The following is a 13,241-nucleotide window of genomic DNA, read 5'->3' as shown; positions in this document are numbered from 1 at the left end:
GGCCGATGTGTTCACATAATCCTGATATCAGACATTCAAGCAGCTCAGGTGAGCAGGGAGTGTAAAGAGAAGAGTCAAGGAAAGGCAGATGTTGTTTTGGCTCTAAACACAAGGTGATGAGGGCCAGAGAACGTATGACAGGTATGAGACACCTGACACAACTGCACCTTTTTGTATTTTTCAATAACAACAGTGGAATTTGCCAGCAGGGACTTCTATTGTAATGCACAATCTCCCATTCAGACGGCGCAAACATATAGATTTGTTTATGCTGATTAAACGAAGGGCATTTAAACCTTGGGGCAATTCGTTTGTAATAACCGGCCTGTGTGATGACAATGAGGTTGTTGTCTCGCAGTAAATAGACAGAATTATCGACACAAGCTCACCGCAGCTGGTCCGACTGGTCTGACTTGAAGTTGAACAGAGAAGGCGTGAGGAGGAGGAGGAGGAGGAAGATTCAGGAGGCAGTGCTGCGCTCCAATTAGGAAATAAGCTATAAGGAGTATACTGTCTGGAGAGAACAGTGCCTGCAGACGGAGCGAGATAATTCCAAACTTTGTTGTTTTTTTGTAATGAAGTTTGGCGATAACGTGATCCTGACATTCATTTACCTGAGCAGGTGAGTGTGTGTGTGTGTGTGTGTGTACACACTCTCAGGTTGTTTACCTTTCTCTCTCAAGAAAGATCTCCTCTTCTGCTCTTGCCTGGCAAAAATGTTTTAAGTTGTCGTCTTTCAAAGGATTTTTGAATCTTTAAAATGTCAACGTTTGGGAACTGTCAGTTACCTTTTTGCTGCATTTAGAAGTTCAGCGGCTGACAGAATGTTACGTTGTCCATGTTAGAAGCTGCGCGTTAATGGCTGACTGAATGGTGCAATGGACGTGCACGATGGAATGTTTGCTATGTTTTCACGACAAAAGAGCCACTTTACACACCTCTGGTTTGATCTGACTTTACAGGTTTTAACCAAAGGCTATGGAATCATTGAATATATCCCGTTCCATAATGAACTACTCGGTGCACTTCTACCTCGGTTCCCCTCATTCAGACGTGTTTGCTGAGAATTCCAGTGCAGGAAAGCCTATTAAACAAATATAGTGCGGCACGTAGTTCATGTTTAATAAATAGAGTAGCTCTTCAGATGGCATTAAAATCCAATGAGGAAGTCAGATAACAAAAGATTAGGCATTATTGCTTCATCATCATGAAACAGCAACGATGACTACAGGTAAATTCCTGCGGTCCATTTCCTGCCTCGCTGTTTCTGGGAACCAGGGGATTTTACTCAATGTCTGCTTTTCCACAGACCGTGTCCCAGTGTCATCCCGCTTCCACCTGGCACTCCGCCGCTGGCATCATCCCGCCAGCATGAGCGATGACAGGGAGAGACACAGGCCCGAGGGGAGCCACGGCCACGGCCACGGCCACGGCCACGGCCACAGCCACAGCCACCAGGACAGGCCGCCCGCCAACGTCAAACCCCAACTCGACACGGCACAAAGCAACAGCAAGGCCGACCGGGGCAAGAAACCTGCAAGAGTGAGGAGAGCGAGGAGCATTGACTCCGGTAGGGCGGAGAGAGGCAGGAGGAGAGAGACAGAGAGACACCGTGAGGGAGAGAGGAGGAAGCGGGGGAGGAGCGAGGAGGCCCGGAGAAGAGACAGGAGAGAGAGAGAGTCCGAGCAGCAGAACGTGAGGCCCCCTGAGAATGAAGTGGAGGACACCGAGTGCGCCGTGTGCTTCTGCTCGTACGATAACATCTTCAGGACCCCGAAGCTGCTGGCGTGTGGGCACACCTTCTGCCTGGAGTGCCTCGCCCGCATCAACGTGACCTCTCCGGAGCTGAAGACGTTGACTTGCCCCGTATGCCGCGAGGTGACCAACCTCCCCCACGGGAAGGACCTGCCCCGCCTGGGAAACAACCAGGACATCATCGGCAAACTCCCGGCAGGCATGCAAAGGGTGCTGTCCATCCGTTTCCAGCGCAGTAAGGGCAAACTGCTCCTGAAGAACCCTCAGCTCAACGTCCCGATCCAGCCTACCTTCATCGCCTTGCCCAAAAAGAACCAGGAGAACCAGGCCACGGCGGAGACTCCTGTAGTTGCGATGGAGGAGGGAACCCCCCCGGCCACAGTAGTGAATGTGGGCAGACCGCCGAATAGGGTGACGGGTCAGATACGCAGGTTGTTCCGTTCGGACCGGTGCTACTACGCCGTGGTGGGGACCATCATCGCCGTCGCCGTGGTGCTCATACTGGTGGGGATCCTTGCCTTTGTGATCGTACCGAGAGTGGGCTTCAACCAGGGGCCCCGTCCTCCAGGGAACCAAACAAGTGGAGGTTCAAGGCCTTAAGGGGTGGAAGGGGTGGACCTATGCCCTACAAATGAACGTAGAATGGGGGGGGGGGGGTGGGTATCACAGTATCACACTGATGTATGAAGATAAAACGAAGCACTAGGACTCATCCAAGTTGCTTCATCTGCAGTCAAGCAAATAAACTCGAGGTCAGAGGTCAACTCAGAAGCGACGCGGCTTCTGTTGAAGGTTTAAAGGAATACAGTTGCACACGATGAAAACAGAAGGATCCCGCAGCTTTTCTTTTGTGTTCTTCTTCCGAAGCCGTTACTGTGAAATGCTAAACATGATGAAGAAGCCTGAACTCCACGATGAAGAGACTTTCCTGTTTTTTTTTTTATTGCATTCTTTCCACAAAGGGCTTTTTGGTCTTACAAATATTCCTTATCGACTAAACTCATTGTAAATAGTTTTCCTTTCACTTGTAAGAATGTATTATATATTAACAACTATTCTATTTCCTGAAACTGATGTTGATTTTTATTTTATGATCAGTGAAAAGCGATCAGCTTGTTTTTAAAGCTGAGGTTTTTTAATCTGTCTGATTATACATGAAGGTATGCCTTAATCCCCCCGCCAAAAAAACCCAGACGCTTCTCTGGACACCCGAGACCCTCTGGTGGAATAAACAGACCGTGTTTGGAACCTGAACGCCTCAGCTGCATTTCGTGGCAGAAGTCTTTGTCCATTTTTACCCTGTCTTTCCTCCACCCGCTAAAGGTCCATGCTGCACCTGCGTTCAGAAGAAGTTAGTACTAACAGGATTAATGGTGTGTGGTGACAAATAAATGTTCTTATATTTGGATGTGACGTACATGGAATGGTTTGTAACGTGGAGTATTTTCTTGTTTCGCTGTCTGAGGGATTTGTTAAGATTTTTCTCTTTTTTTTTTTATGTTCACTTTTGTTTAGAGGCTCGAGAGCCAAATCAGGTCAGCAGTTTCAGGCTGAACCGGGTCTCAAGGTGCGGGTGCTTTTTTTTGTTTTCCAGTATTGCAAGATCAGGCTGCTTGTTTTCTCAATATTGTGGAAAATAACAGGCCAATCCCAAACCTTTTTTTTTAAGGCATGGACTGCCCATCCAGATCTGGAATATTAAAATAGACCTAGAGGGAGGGAGGAGGGGGGGGGGGTGTATATTGGGTCACAGAGACTGGTAGAACAGCCAAGCCATCAACATGCTCTAGTAAAAATGAATTTAATCTACCTTTCAAAGGTAAGAAGTTGAGCTTCATTCGCGCATTTCCAGTTTATGTGATATTCTGTAGAGTAAATACTTTGGCTTGTACTTTCTCCTGATCCTGTCAACCAGGATTTAATTTCTCAAGGCACCCCCCATCAGAGGGGAGGGGACCCCCCCCCCCCCCCCCCTGGAGTTCTATAGATAACTGGGAGCATGGACAGAAGGGGAGTCGATGCAACCTCCCTGTTTACGCACAATGAGTGAAGGGGAACTGTGACTGCTGCGTAAAGGTTGATCATCAGGAACGTGGATATTATTGTCCACGATGGCTTCCACTCCGTCCTCCTCGGCTTTGTCTGCTGTTCTCCGGTGTCGGGGGAATATTTGGGCTCGTAATCCGCCGAGCAGGAGACCCGCCGCCTCGGTTAACCGCCTCGGACCGGCCGGCGGGGGGGTGCGCGACACGCAACCTGAGCGCGACCGGCCACATCAGGCTTTTCTGCAAGAGGAGCGCGTTTTGGTGGGGAGGAAACCACCCCGGGTGGGTGGCAGAGAAAGGGATTACAGAGAAATTAAGAAATCAAGTCTTTTACAACTTTCACAAACCTCCCGGGACGCGCACGGTGCCCAAAATGCGTCGGCGCGTCATCATCTGCGTGGAACAGATCCGATTTCTCGGATAGATCAAATCATTGAGGAAAAAACGTGTGCGTGTAAGATGGTTTTTGTTCAGGGCGTGCGTGATTTATCCACTGGCCTTTTGAAAGTGTCCATAAGGCGCAGGCGTTTGATGGGGGATACGGGACCAGTTCAGGTGAAACGCACCTGTTTCACTTTGACTTGTCTGGTGTCCGAATTCATGTGCGTGAAGCTGGAGGTGGTGCGTAACTGCGGGAGGCCTCTCCAAAGTCAACGGGGTGATGACGCAACCAGAAAGGACACCGCGCAGGTGAGCTTCAGAAACTTCATTTGACATTTTCTATATGTTTCACTATATAAATATGCTACTTCATATAAGGCCATTATTCCTCTCTTACAGGCAAATGGACTCATCAACAATCCCACTGACCTAAACTCCAGCTGTCCTGGAGGGACCACAGAGGACAGACCTGTCTGAGACCCTGAGACCCCGAGGCCTCAGGAGAAATTACACAACGTTGTCCTTCCTGACATTTTCATGTTTACTTAGGACTCACAAAACAGACTCGGACTTCACCCTGGAGCTTTTTTTTTTTTTTGCTAGGAAAAATACACAAAACTTTCAAGTGAGGCATCTCCCCCACGCCTTGTTCCTATATGGGCCACCTTCTAGATAATAAATAGAATAACAGTTTATTTTGTATTTTTGTGCTTGCTCTGAAGCAAGGCTTTGCATATACAGCAATGCTGTTGAATGAAATTTATATTCGCAATGGAGTTTAAGTAAAAATGGCCTATAAGGCCAGAAAATGTATCCCTCTCTTAATTGTGGAGAAGTAAAAAAAAAAAAAAGAAAGTAGGATAAAATATGAATGAGCTGAAAACATTAGCTGAATGTAAAAGAAAGTAGTAGCCTCAATTTTATGGAATTATTTTTTTTTGGAAAAGTGCAACGTTTTGGCAAAAATTGCAAAACGCGTATTCCCCGTTGTTCTCATTAGTGTTATGATAAAACTGATGCCATTTTCATAAGCTGGAACATGACAAAGGACAAAATGTTGACCATTAAAAGTTACTCAATGAGATACAGTCGTATTTACTATATCTAGTAGTATTAACAGTTCTATTAGTATTGGTCTTAGTAGACTGTTGAGGGGCCTTTCACAGTACTAAATATATCTTAATAAGAATGGTCCAATCAGAACAAGAACATATTTAATTAGCCAATCAGCCTGATACAGAAACTATATATATGAATGATGACACTATCAGCATCTTTAGGAGCTGCTGAACACCTGGATGCATATTATAGAATATAGATGAACATTTGCACAGTGTTCCTGAGGCCTGTGCACGTGTTGCCTATAGATACTAATTAACATCAGCATCCCAGAACAAATATTACTACATTAATATCTAAAAAAACGGCGTGCATGTGATGACAGCTGTTGAACTGAATACCCTTTAGATTGTAATATTATTATTTTTTACAGCTTCATTCCCCTTTAACAATGGGGGACATATGTTTCGGAATCATAAACAATAAACCATTGATCTCAGTGGTGAATTATAGAAATGACGAAGCCAGTTATGTTGAGTTGTGTTCATGTTGATTTCCAATTTTTTTTTTTATTAATGTGATTAATTCGTTAAAACTGATTTTTAGAACTGCTGCCAAAATACATAAATGACCATTTTCAACCAGTCACCCACTCAACCCACTCCCACGGGGTTTGTCCACCATGACTCAGCTTGGCTGCCCCCCCCCCCCCCCCCCCCATGTCATTCTCTCACAAATCTTTCTACCTTTTTTTTTTTTTTTGTTAGGAGACATGTTACGTGGCTTAACAGGGAGCTGTGAAGTTTAAGGCGGGACTTCCGGTGTCTAGCCCGCAACCAGGAAGTCGTCGTGTTACTTTTTTTTCCTTCCCCCCTCCGCCCTTCGGAGCCCAGCAGCGAGAAACGAGATAAAATAAGGAACCTGAAGTAGTGCAAATAGGAGGGGGGGGACTAACAAGAGGACCCGCGTCTTCTGTCGTTTAATTATTCTGGTTGTCACCGTGGGGAACTATCCGCGGGGAGGAAGAAGCGGCGGTTCCGTGACGGTAAGGGCTAATTTTCAACCCCCCTCCGAGGTGACAGCGTTAACAGCGGTTCGAACATAGTCCATCTGCTGGCTGCAGCGGAAACAGCGAGGTCGAAAAAGTCTGCTCGAGTGTTGTTTTTCTACCCGCGTCTCACGTCGATCGCGTTATTTAACGACGCTGCCACAGGTTAGAGGAGACGATCGATCGGGCAGATGGAGGAATCGTCGCGTCGCTTCATGTGAAACGTAGGAATCCACATTTGCACGAGTATCCCGGATTTCCTGTTTCATTAAAAAACATTTTTTTTTAAAATATGTCCCCCGCTTGCTGTTCCCTCTTTGAGTTTCATTTTTTCTGTAGTCTATATTTTCTAAAAAAGTACATTGTGTTCTTTTTATTTTTATATCAGATGGAGGAGGATATTGAAAGCTGAAGACCTGCCAGAGTCGACGTGATGTGGCCTTTCCGTCGCTGCATTTCAGTGAGCTTCACCTCGATCGACGCTGCCAACTTGAGAAACTTCCCACTAAGCCACCGGAGGGGGGGCGGCTCCAGATCTCTGATCATGCGCTTGTGATCAAACCCGGCCTGCTCTTCCCCATACCCCCATTCCTATTGTCTGTAACCAGGAAGCGTCTTTCTGTCCGGCCCCTGTCCTCCTAAACCCGCCTCCCTCCTCTTCAGATTCTGGGCCATGCTCCGTAAGCGAGGGTCTCTGATTCTCTGTGGTACGCTCCTGTTTATCACTTGGAATGCCATACTGGTGCGTCTGCTTTGGGGCAGACCCCCGCCCGGCCAGTTGGGCAAGCCTGGCCGGAATGAGAGGGAAGTGGCTGAAAGACCTACTAACGATATGGTAGGGGACGTGCTCCACATGGCAGATACCTTTGAGGCAGAGCTTAAAAGGCAGAAAAACATCCTGCTGCAAATCCAGAATCACCAGTCGCTGTGGGACTCGTCCAAAAGAGACGGGCCAAAGGTCACCGTCCCACGTCAGCCCGTCATTCCCGTCTTGGTAATCGCTTGCAACAGGGTCAGCGTGACGCGCTGCTTGGACAAACTCCTGCAGTACCGTCCCTCGGCGGAGCTTTACCCCATCGTAGTGAGCCAGGACTGCGGACATGCTGACACGGCTGCGGCGATTCGCTCTTACGGTGATAAAGTAACTCACCTGCAACAGCCGGACTTGTCGGACATCGCTGTGCCGCCGCCGCACAAGAAGTTTCAGGGTTACTACAAGATCTCCAGGCATTATCGCTGGGCCCTCAACCAAGTGTTCAAGACCTTTTCCCATTCCTCTGTTGTGATTGTGGAGGATGACCTGGAGGTAAATCATTTCATTATTTAGTTACATGAGTATCGGGTACAATTCAGAATGCCTTTGACAGATGACATAGTAGTAAAGAAACTGTTCAGTATTTCACAGATTTTAAGTTGGATCATTAAAGCCGTTAAATCCGCTTGCAGACTTGGGCACGTGTATTAAAGAAAATAACTATCTCCTCCTGTAGGTGGCGCCAGACTTCTTTGAGTACTTTCAAGCTTTGCTGCCTCTCCTGAAGTCCGATCCCAACCTGTGGTGTGTGTCGGCATGGAACGATAATGGCAGGGATGGTTACGTGGATCCGGGCCAGTCCAACCTGCTCTACCGGACGGACTTCTTTCCCGGCCTGGGTTGGATGCTCCTCAAGGAGGTTTGGGAGGAGCTGGAACCCAAGTGGCCCACTTCGTTCTGGGACGACTGGATGCGTCAGCCGGAGCAGCGTCGTAACCGCGCCTGCATACGTCCTGAGATCTCGCGAACTTTGACCTTTGGGCGGCAAGGCGTGAGCCTGGGTCAGTTTTTTGACAAGTACTTGCGCTACATCAAACTCAACACCGAATTTGTGCCTTTCACCAAGTTAGACCTTAGTTACTTGAAAGAGGAGACGTACAAAGAAGCTCTTGAGAAGGAAGTTTACAGCGCGCCCGTAGTTACGTACGAGGACGTTAAACAGGGGCAGCTTAAAGGACCCGGGCCCTTTCGCCTACATTATTCAAGTAAGGACAGTTTTAAAGTGTTGGCCAAGAACTTGGGAATCATGGACGACTTGAAGTCGGGAGTCCCGAGGACAGGGTACAGAGGGGTTGTTAGTTTCTTCTCCAGAGGACGGAGGATCTACTTGGCTCCTCTCCCTGGATGGACCCAGTATGATACCTCCTGGAACTGATACTCCAGAAGAGTCTCTCGTAAATGTCAGCTGGGGGAAAACCATTCCAGACCAAAGACCATTTAAACCATTTTCTCTTGGATTTAGTCATATGTGCTCTTAACTCTTGAGTTTATTACCCCTTGATAAGGCAGAAACGATTGTTCCTCCTTCTGGTTTAGGGATTTTTGCCAATGCCTCTCAGGTTTTTTCATTACTTCCAAAACATTTACTGCCCAAGCGGCTTGTTGGACAGAAATGCCGTTATTCACCAGATCTATATTTTTCTATAATCATAATTGTGCACATAAAATTCAATGCAATTATATAGTTTGCCACTTTCGTTTACATTATTTTCAATTTCTGGCCACTGAAAATGAAATGCTTATATCTCATGCATATCTGAAAAACATAACCTGTGGTGTGCTGCTTATGGTGACTGGTCCCTAATGCAATATTTGTTATTTCATTCTTAGTGTTTGTTGTGTTTCAATAAACCACAGTCCTTCCTGCTTATGTTCTAATGTCAAATATTAATGTTTAATTATCACCAATGTTCTGGGCTTGTTTCTTGACAAACGATAACATGTGTTTGTATATTTTTGGGAATAAAATAATACAAACTAATATATACGATGAGTGGCTTGATTCACTTTGTAAAAACAAAATAAAACACAAACTTTAAATAAATACTGCAAACTCAAAGTATATTAAAATATGATCAATATTCATGAAGTGGTAGGGTTCCAATGTATTTTCTTTTGACGCCTGAATTTATGGGAACTGAGGTACGCTGCTGTTCTGTGGAGCAACGAAATAAAACCTTTCAGGCTCATGGTTCAGTGTTACGTCTGGAGGAGGGAGAATGAAGAAGACCCTTCCCATAGTGAAACATGACAGTCTCCATGACGCACAGGTCCTGCTTCGCCTGTGTCTCTAGTGGGTGTGATGGGTTCTGTCCAGTATCAGGAAATTCAAGATGAATGCATCTTGTCATCTGTGAGAAAAGCTGATGTGTTATTGGTAATTCCAAAAGGGCAATGATCCCCAAAACACCAGGCTTGGTTCCAGAAAGAAACCCTAGAAAATTCAACAGAGCCATCACAATCACCCAACTGCATTCCGTCGGGGTTGAGCCGACCAGAACTCGCCGGTCCTCAGATACCCGGACAGCGTGTTCCTTGATTCCAGAAACTGCTCAAGACAAATAAGTCAGATTTCAGCAAATCACAATGTTTATTAAGCAGACAGAATAAGAACTTACAGTCTTTCTGAACACTATCACATTCCAGGCTTACATTTTTATCACCTGGGCCTTGAGTGCACGAGAAACACTGTGGTATTTATTAAATGCGTCACATTTGACTAAACAGCATAATCATTTAAAGTAACGCTACATTTCTAGAAAGATAAATCAGGTTGCATGACGGGAATTTATTTCGTGTTCTGTTTCGGGAGTGGAGGAGGCTGTGTCGACGGTGGCCGCCCAGGCCCAAACGTGACGTCATCGCTGTTTTACTTCACTTGTGATAATGATGTGAGGCTGAAACCGTTAGCTAGCCAGCCTAGCTAAATTAATGGAGAAGCGATAAGAAATGGAGGAAAGAATATGTGTGATGGGGGAACACAGTGATGGACCTCCTTTCATTTTGAACCTAATGACAGCTATTTCTGTGAAGCAGCCATTAAATTGTAATCGAATGCGTTAGCCTGTTAGCGTGCTAGGCTAGGCTAGGCTAGTGTCTAGTTTCAGTGGGTTCGTGTGTCGTTGTGATTTGATATGGCAAATATCGAGCTCGCCGCCGCTGGGTGTGTCTTCGAAATGAAACCCCGTTGACTAAAACTCAGCTGCCGTTAACAGGGCCTGGCTTTCAGAGCAATTAAGTCTACTGACGTAGCAGCCTTAGCTTGCTAACGCTGCTGCTAGCAAAAACTCTGGCCTGGAATGGAGCCAGGCGATTTGCGAGAGAGCCCCGCCGGGTCCGGGGAGTCGGATGCGGGGGATTGGAGGGAGGTTACTCCCGGTGGGGATGAGGAGGTTAAATCTACCGAAAGTCATGGAAACCCATTAGAAAGGACACGCAGGGACACCTGCGAAGAAGAAAGCGACAAACAAAAGCTACGTAGTCCTTACGAGGAGGAACTGGACCCCAGAATCCAGGTAGGAATCGGGTCTGTGTGCTGTCACCGGCCCTTCTTTGCGATAGAATGATTTCAGGATTTGAAGGAGTTTGTTATTTAACTGTAGACTCGGTGTGTTTCACTTTGGTTTTATCATTACATTAATCAATGGCAGCATAGATTGTGATTATTATAAGTGATGCAACCGAGTAGTTTCCCTCGGGCTGAAGATGTTCTCCTTTTTAAAACAGCCGTTTCAAAGGTCTTAAAACAGTTATTTTTCCCAACAGGAGGAGTTGGAGCATCTCAATGAAGCCAGTGCAGAAATCAATCGACTGGAACTACAGCTGGATGTAAGTACAAAGAGATTTTCTCCGCCTTGAAGGTAAATAAAACAGACGTAGCTATAAAATACACAGACAAAAGAGAAATGCTGTAAGAGCACAACCACCCTGTGCCTGAGAGGCAATCCCTGTTAAATATTTTATCAGTCTGCTTAGACATTGAAAACGCGGTTGTTCTGTTATAGAGACGTGTGAGAACAGTCCAGTGGGATTTGTAAAGAACATTTAAATGTCCAAATTAAATAGAGCTAGGTTTCTATTACTTTCCATTTCCCATATTTCTAGGGCTGATGGATTTAAAGTCATTAAACTTCAGACAACGAGTGAATTGATGGATGACTTGCAGCAGCAGATCCATAAAGCCCATTATGGATAAATCATTTTCATTCATTAATCATCCAGGATGCCAGATCAGGATACCGGAAGATCCTCACTGAGTCTGCCAGGAAGCTGAACGCTCAGAGCTCCCAGCTTGGTGGCTGCATAGATAAAGCAAGACCGTACTATGAAGCTCGTCGCCTTGCAAAAGAGGTACGCTCAAATAATAATGTGCAGCGTGTATCTGTATTCTATTCTGAAGTATCCTTGAAGTTGACTTGCAGAAAGTAGCTCAGAGAATAAAAAGGAAAAAAGCGACATCAGATCTTTCAAACAGAATCTCGGAAGTGATCGGGTGGAGATTTTGTCCGGATGCCGGTGTCGTCTTACTGCTCGGTGTGTTCCTGGTGTTCACAGTGGTTGTCGGTGTGCAGATAGATTTACAAATCCCCTACACCCGAACAGGGAATGGAATTAATTAAATATGTATGAGATACGGTCTTTTGCCTGGTGGACTTAATATTTTTTAACTTTCAATCACAAACTATGGAGAGATCTATTTGCATGGGCCTTTCCGGAGTGGGGCTCCTTCTGCCCGTTTTCAAAATGTCATCCGCCCTTCGCAGGCGCAGCAGGAGACGCAGAAGGCAGCTTTGAGCTTCGAAAGGGCGGTTTCTATGCACACAGCTGCCAGGGAGATGGTTTACGTAGCAGAGCAGGGCCTGATGGCTGACGGGAAGAACACCCTGGACCCGACCTGGCAGGAGATGCTCAACCACGCTACTGCCAAGGTAACAAAGGGGCGGAGCCTGCAGTGGTGTCGGATGATACTAGCCCTAGAGGGGAATGAGCTTTTTCCACAAACTGTTTCTTTGTTCAATCCTGTTGTAATTCAACCAAAGAACGTTTAGTTTGAGCTGCAGGCATGTTTCAGATCCAGTAACTGCTTGTTCTCACCGGTGCGCCGGGCTGCTGACGAACGTCCGCGCGCGTCTCCGCAGGTGAACGAGGCCGAGGAGGAGCGCCTCCGCAGCGACAGGGAGCACATGCGCGTCACTCACGCCTGCCAGGAGGCCGAGGCTCGGGTTCAGATGCTGCAGAAGACCCTGAAAAGGGTCATTGTGAAATCCAAACCCTACTTTGAGCTCAAGGCGCAGTTCAATCACATACTGGAGGTAGTGTGGGCACACACAAGGAAAGATCAAACGCAACGTGACTCTGGTAAATTGTGCTTGGCGTGTTCTCTGTGTGACTTTAGGAGAGCAAGGCGAAAGTGCTGCAGCTGGAACAGCAAGTAGCCAAAGTGAAGACCCGCTATTCCATCGCCCTACGGAACTTGGAACAAATCAGCGAGCAGATCCATGCCCAGAGGGGGCGGGACCGGGCGGAAGGAGGATGCACCACCGTCTGCGGGGGGAGGAGCCCGCCGGTCGGAGCCGAGTCTGACGTCAGAGAAGGGGAGGGAGGCGGCGCCTGCAGCGGCGGCGCGGCGGCGTCGAATCGAGCGGATGAGGCCATCGATCTGGTGAAGCACAAGGAGAAGGAGAACGAGAGGGAGCGGGAGCGGGCGGAGTCGGATTCCCTTTCGGTCCTGAGCTTCCAGACCATCGCCTCCGACCTGGAGAAATACGACTCCGTCGAGCACCTCGGAGACCTCAGCGACGTGGGCAGCGTGACCGGGGACGAGGGGGAGAAGGAGAGGGGCGTGGCGTTCGACAGGACGTCTGCGAAGGATCGCCAGCAGCAGTTCCACAAGCAGCACCACCGAAGCGTCAGCCTGTGAGGCCGGCGGCGTCGGAGCAGGGGGGAGGAGCCACGCTACAAACGTGAATATGTATTTAATGAAGGTAAAACCTCCGTAACCCGTACAGCGGGGGCCGACCGACGCTTGGGGCACCCGTTTAAGTTGAAGGTGTGTATCTGGTGTAAATAAGCACGAAGACCGACGCACACGGATGACTGACTGATGTTACCCCCCCCGTGCAGGATTACAAGCCCTGTT

The 13,241-nt window shown here is 47.4% G+C and overlaps 3 protein-coding genes and 1 long non-coding RNA gene across 4 annotated transcripts; all 4 read left to right on the top strand.

Moving 5' to 3' along the window:
* Window positions 1–514: 514 nt before the first annotated feature.
* Window positions 515–2,387, top strand: rnf183 (ring finger protein 183). Its single transcript, XM_068760480.1, has 2 exons — window positions 515–622; window positions 1,310–2,387. The coding sequence occupies exon 2, from the start codon at window positions 1,372–1,374 to the stop codon at window positions 2,353–2,355; it is 984 nt and encodes a 327-aa protein (XP_068616581.1). The 5' UTR covers window positions 515–622; window positions 1,310–1,371; the 3' UTR covers window positions 2,356–2,387.
* A 1,291-nt stretch (window positions 2,388–3,678) lies between these two features.
* Window positions 3,679–5,265, top strand: LOC137917551 (uncharacterized). Its single transcript, XR_011106665.1, has 2 exons — window positions 3,679–4,490; window positions 4,581–5,265. It is a non-coding gene; the product is annotated as an uncharacterized lncRNA (long non-coding RNA).
* Window positions 5,266–6,183: 918 nt separating this feature from the next.
* mgat1a (alpha-1,3-mannosyl-glycoprotein 2-beta-N-acetylglucosaminyltransferase a) lies at window positions 6,184–9,065 on the top strand. The gene is made up of 3 exons (XM_068760263.1): window positions 6,184–6,285; window positions 6,677–7,594; window positions 7,779–9,065. The coding sequence occupies exons 2-3, from the start codon at window positions 6,962–6,964 to the stop codon at window positions 8,475–8,477; spliced, it is 1,332 nt and encodes a 443-aa protein (XP_068616364.1). The 5' UTR covers window positions 6,184–6,285; window positions 6,677–6,961; the 3' UTR covers window positions 8,478–9,065.
* A 1,227-nt stretch (window positions 9,066–10,292) lies between these two features.
* Window positions 10,293–13,211, top strand: sh3bp5la (SH3-binding domain protein 5-like, a). The gene is made up of 6 exons (XM_068760382.1): window positions 10,293–10,617; window positions 10,868–10,930; window positions 11,324–11,452; window positions 11,866–12,030; window positions 12,241–12,414; window positions 12,498–13,211. The coding sequence occupies exons 1-6, from the start codon at window positions 10,402–10,404 to the stop codon at window positions 13,020–13,022; spliced, it is 1,272 nt and encodes a 423-aa protein (XP_068616483.1). The 5' UTR covers window positions 10,293–10,401; the 3' UTR covers window positions 13,023–13,211.
* Window positions 13,212–13,241: the final 30 nt, after the last annotated feature.

This window comes from Brachionichthys hirsutus, chromosome 3 (genome assembly GCF_040956055.1).
Source record: "Brachionichthys hirsutus isolate HB-005 chromosome 3, CSIRO-AGI_Bhir_v1, whole genome shotgun sequence".
In the NCBI taxonomy this organism is placed as follows: Eukaryota; Metazoa; Chordata; class Actinopteri; order Lophiiformes; family Brachionichthyidae; genus Brachionichthys; species Brachionichthys hirsutus.
Note: the sequence above shows the minus strand (reverse complement) of the source record. Positions and strands in the feature narration are given on the sequence as shown.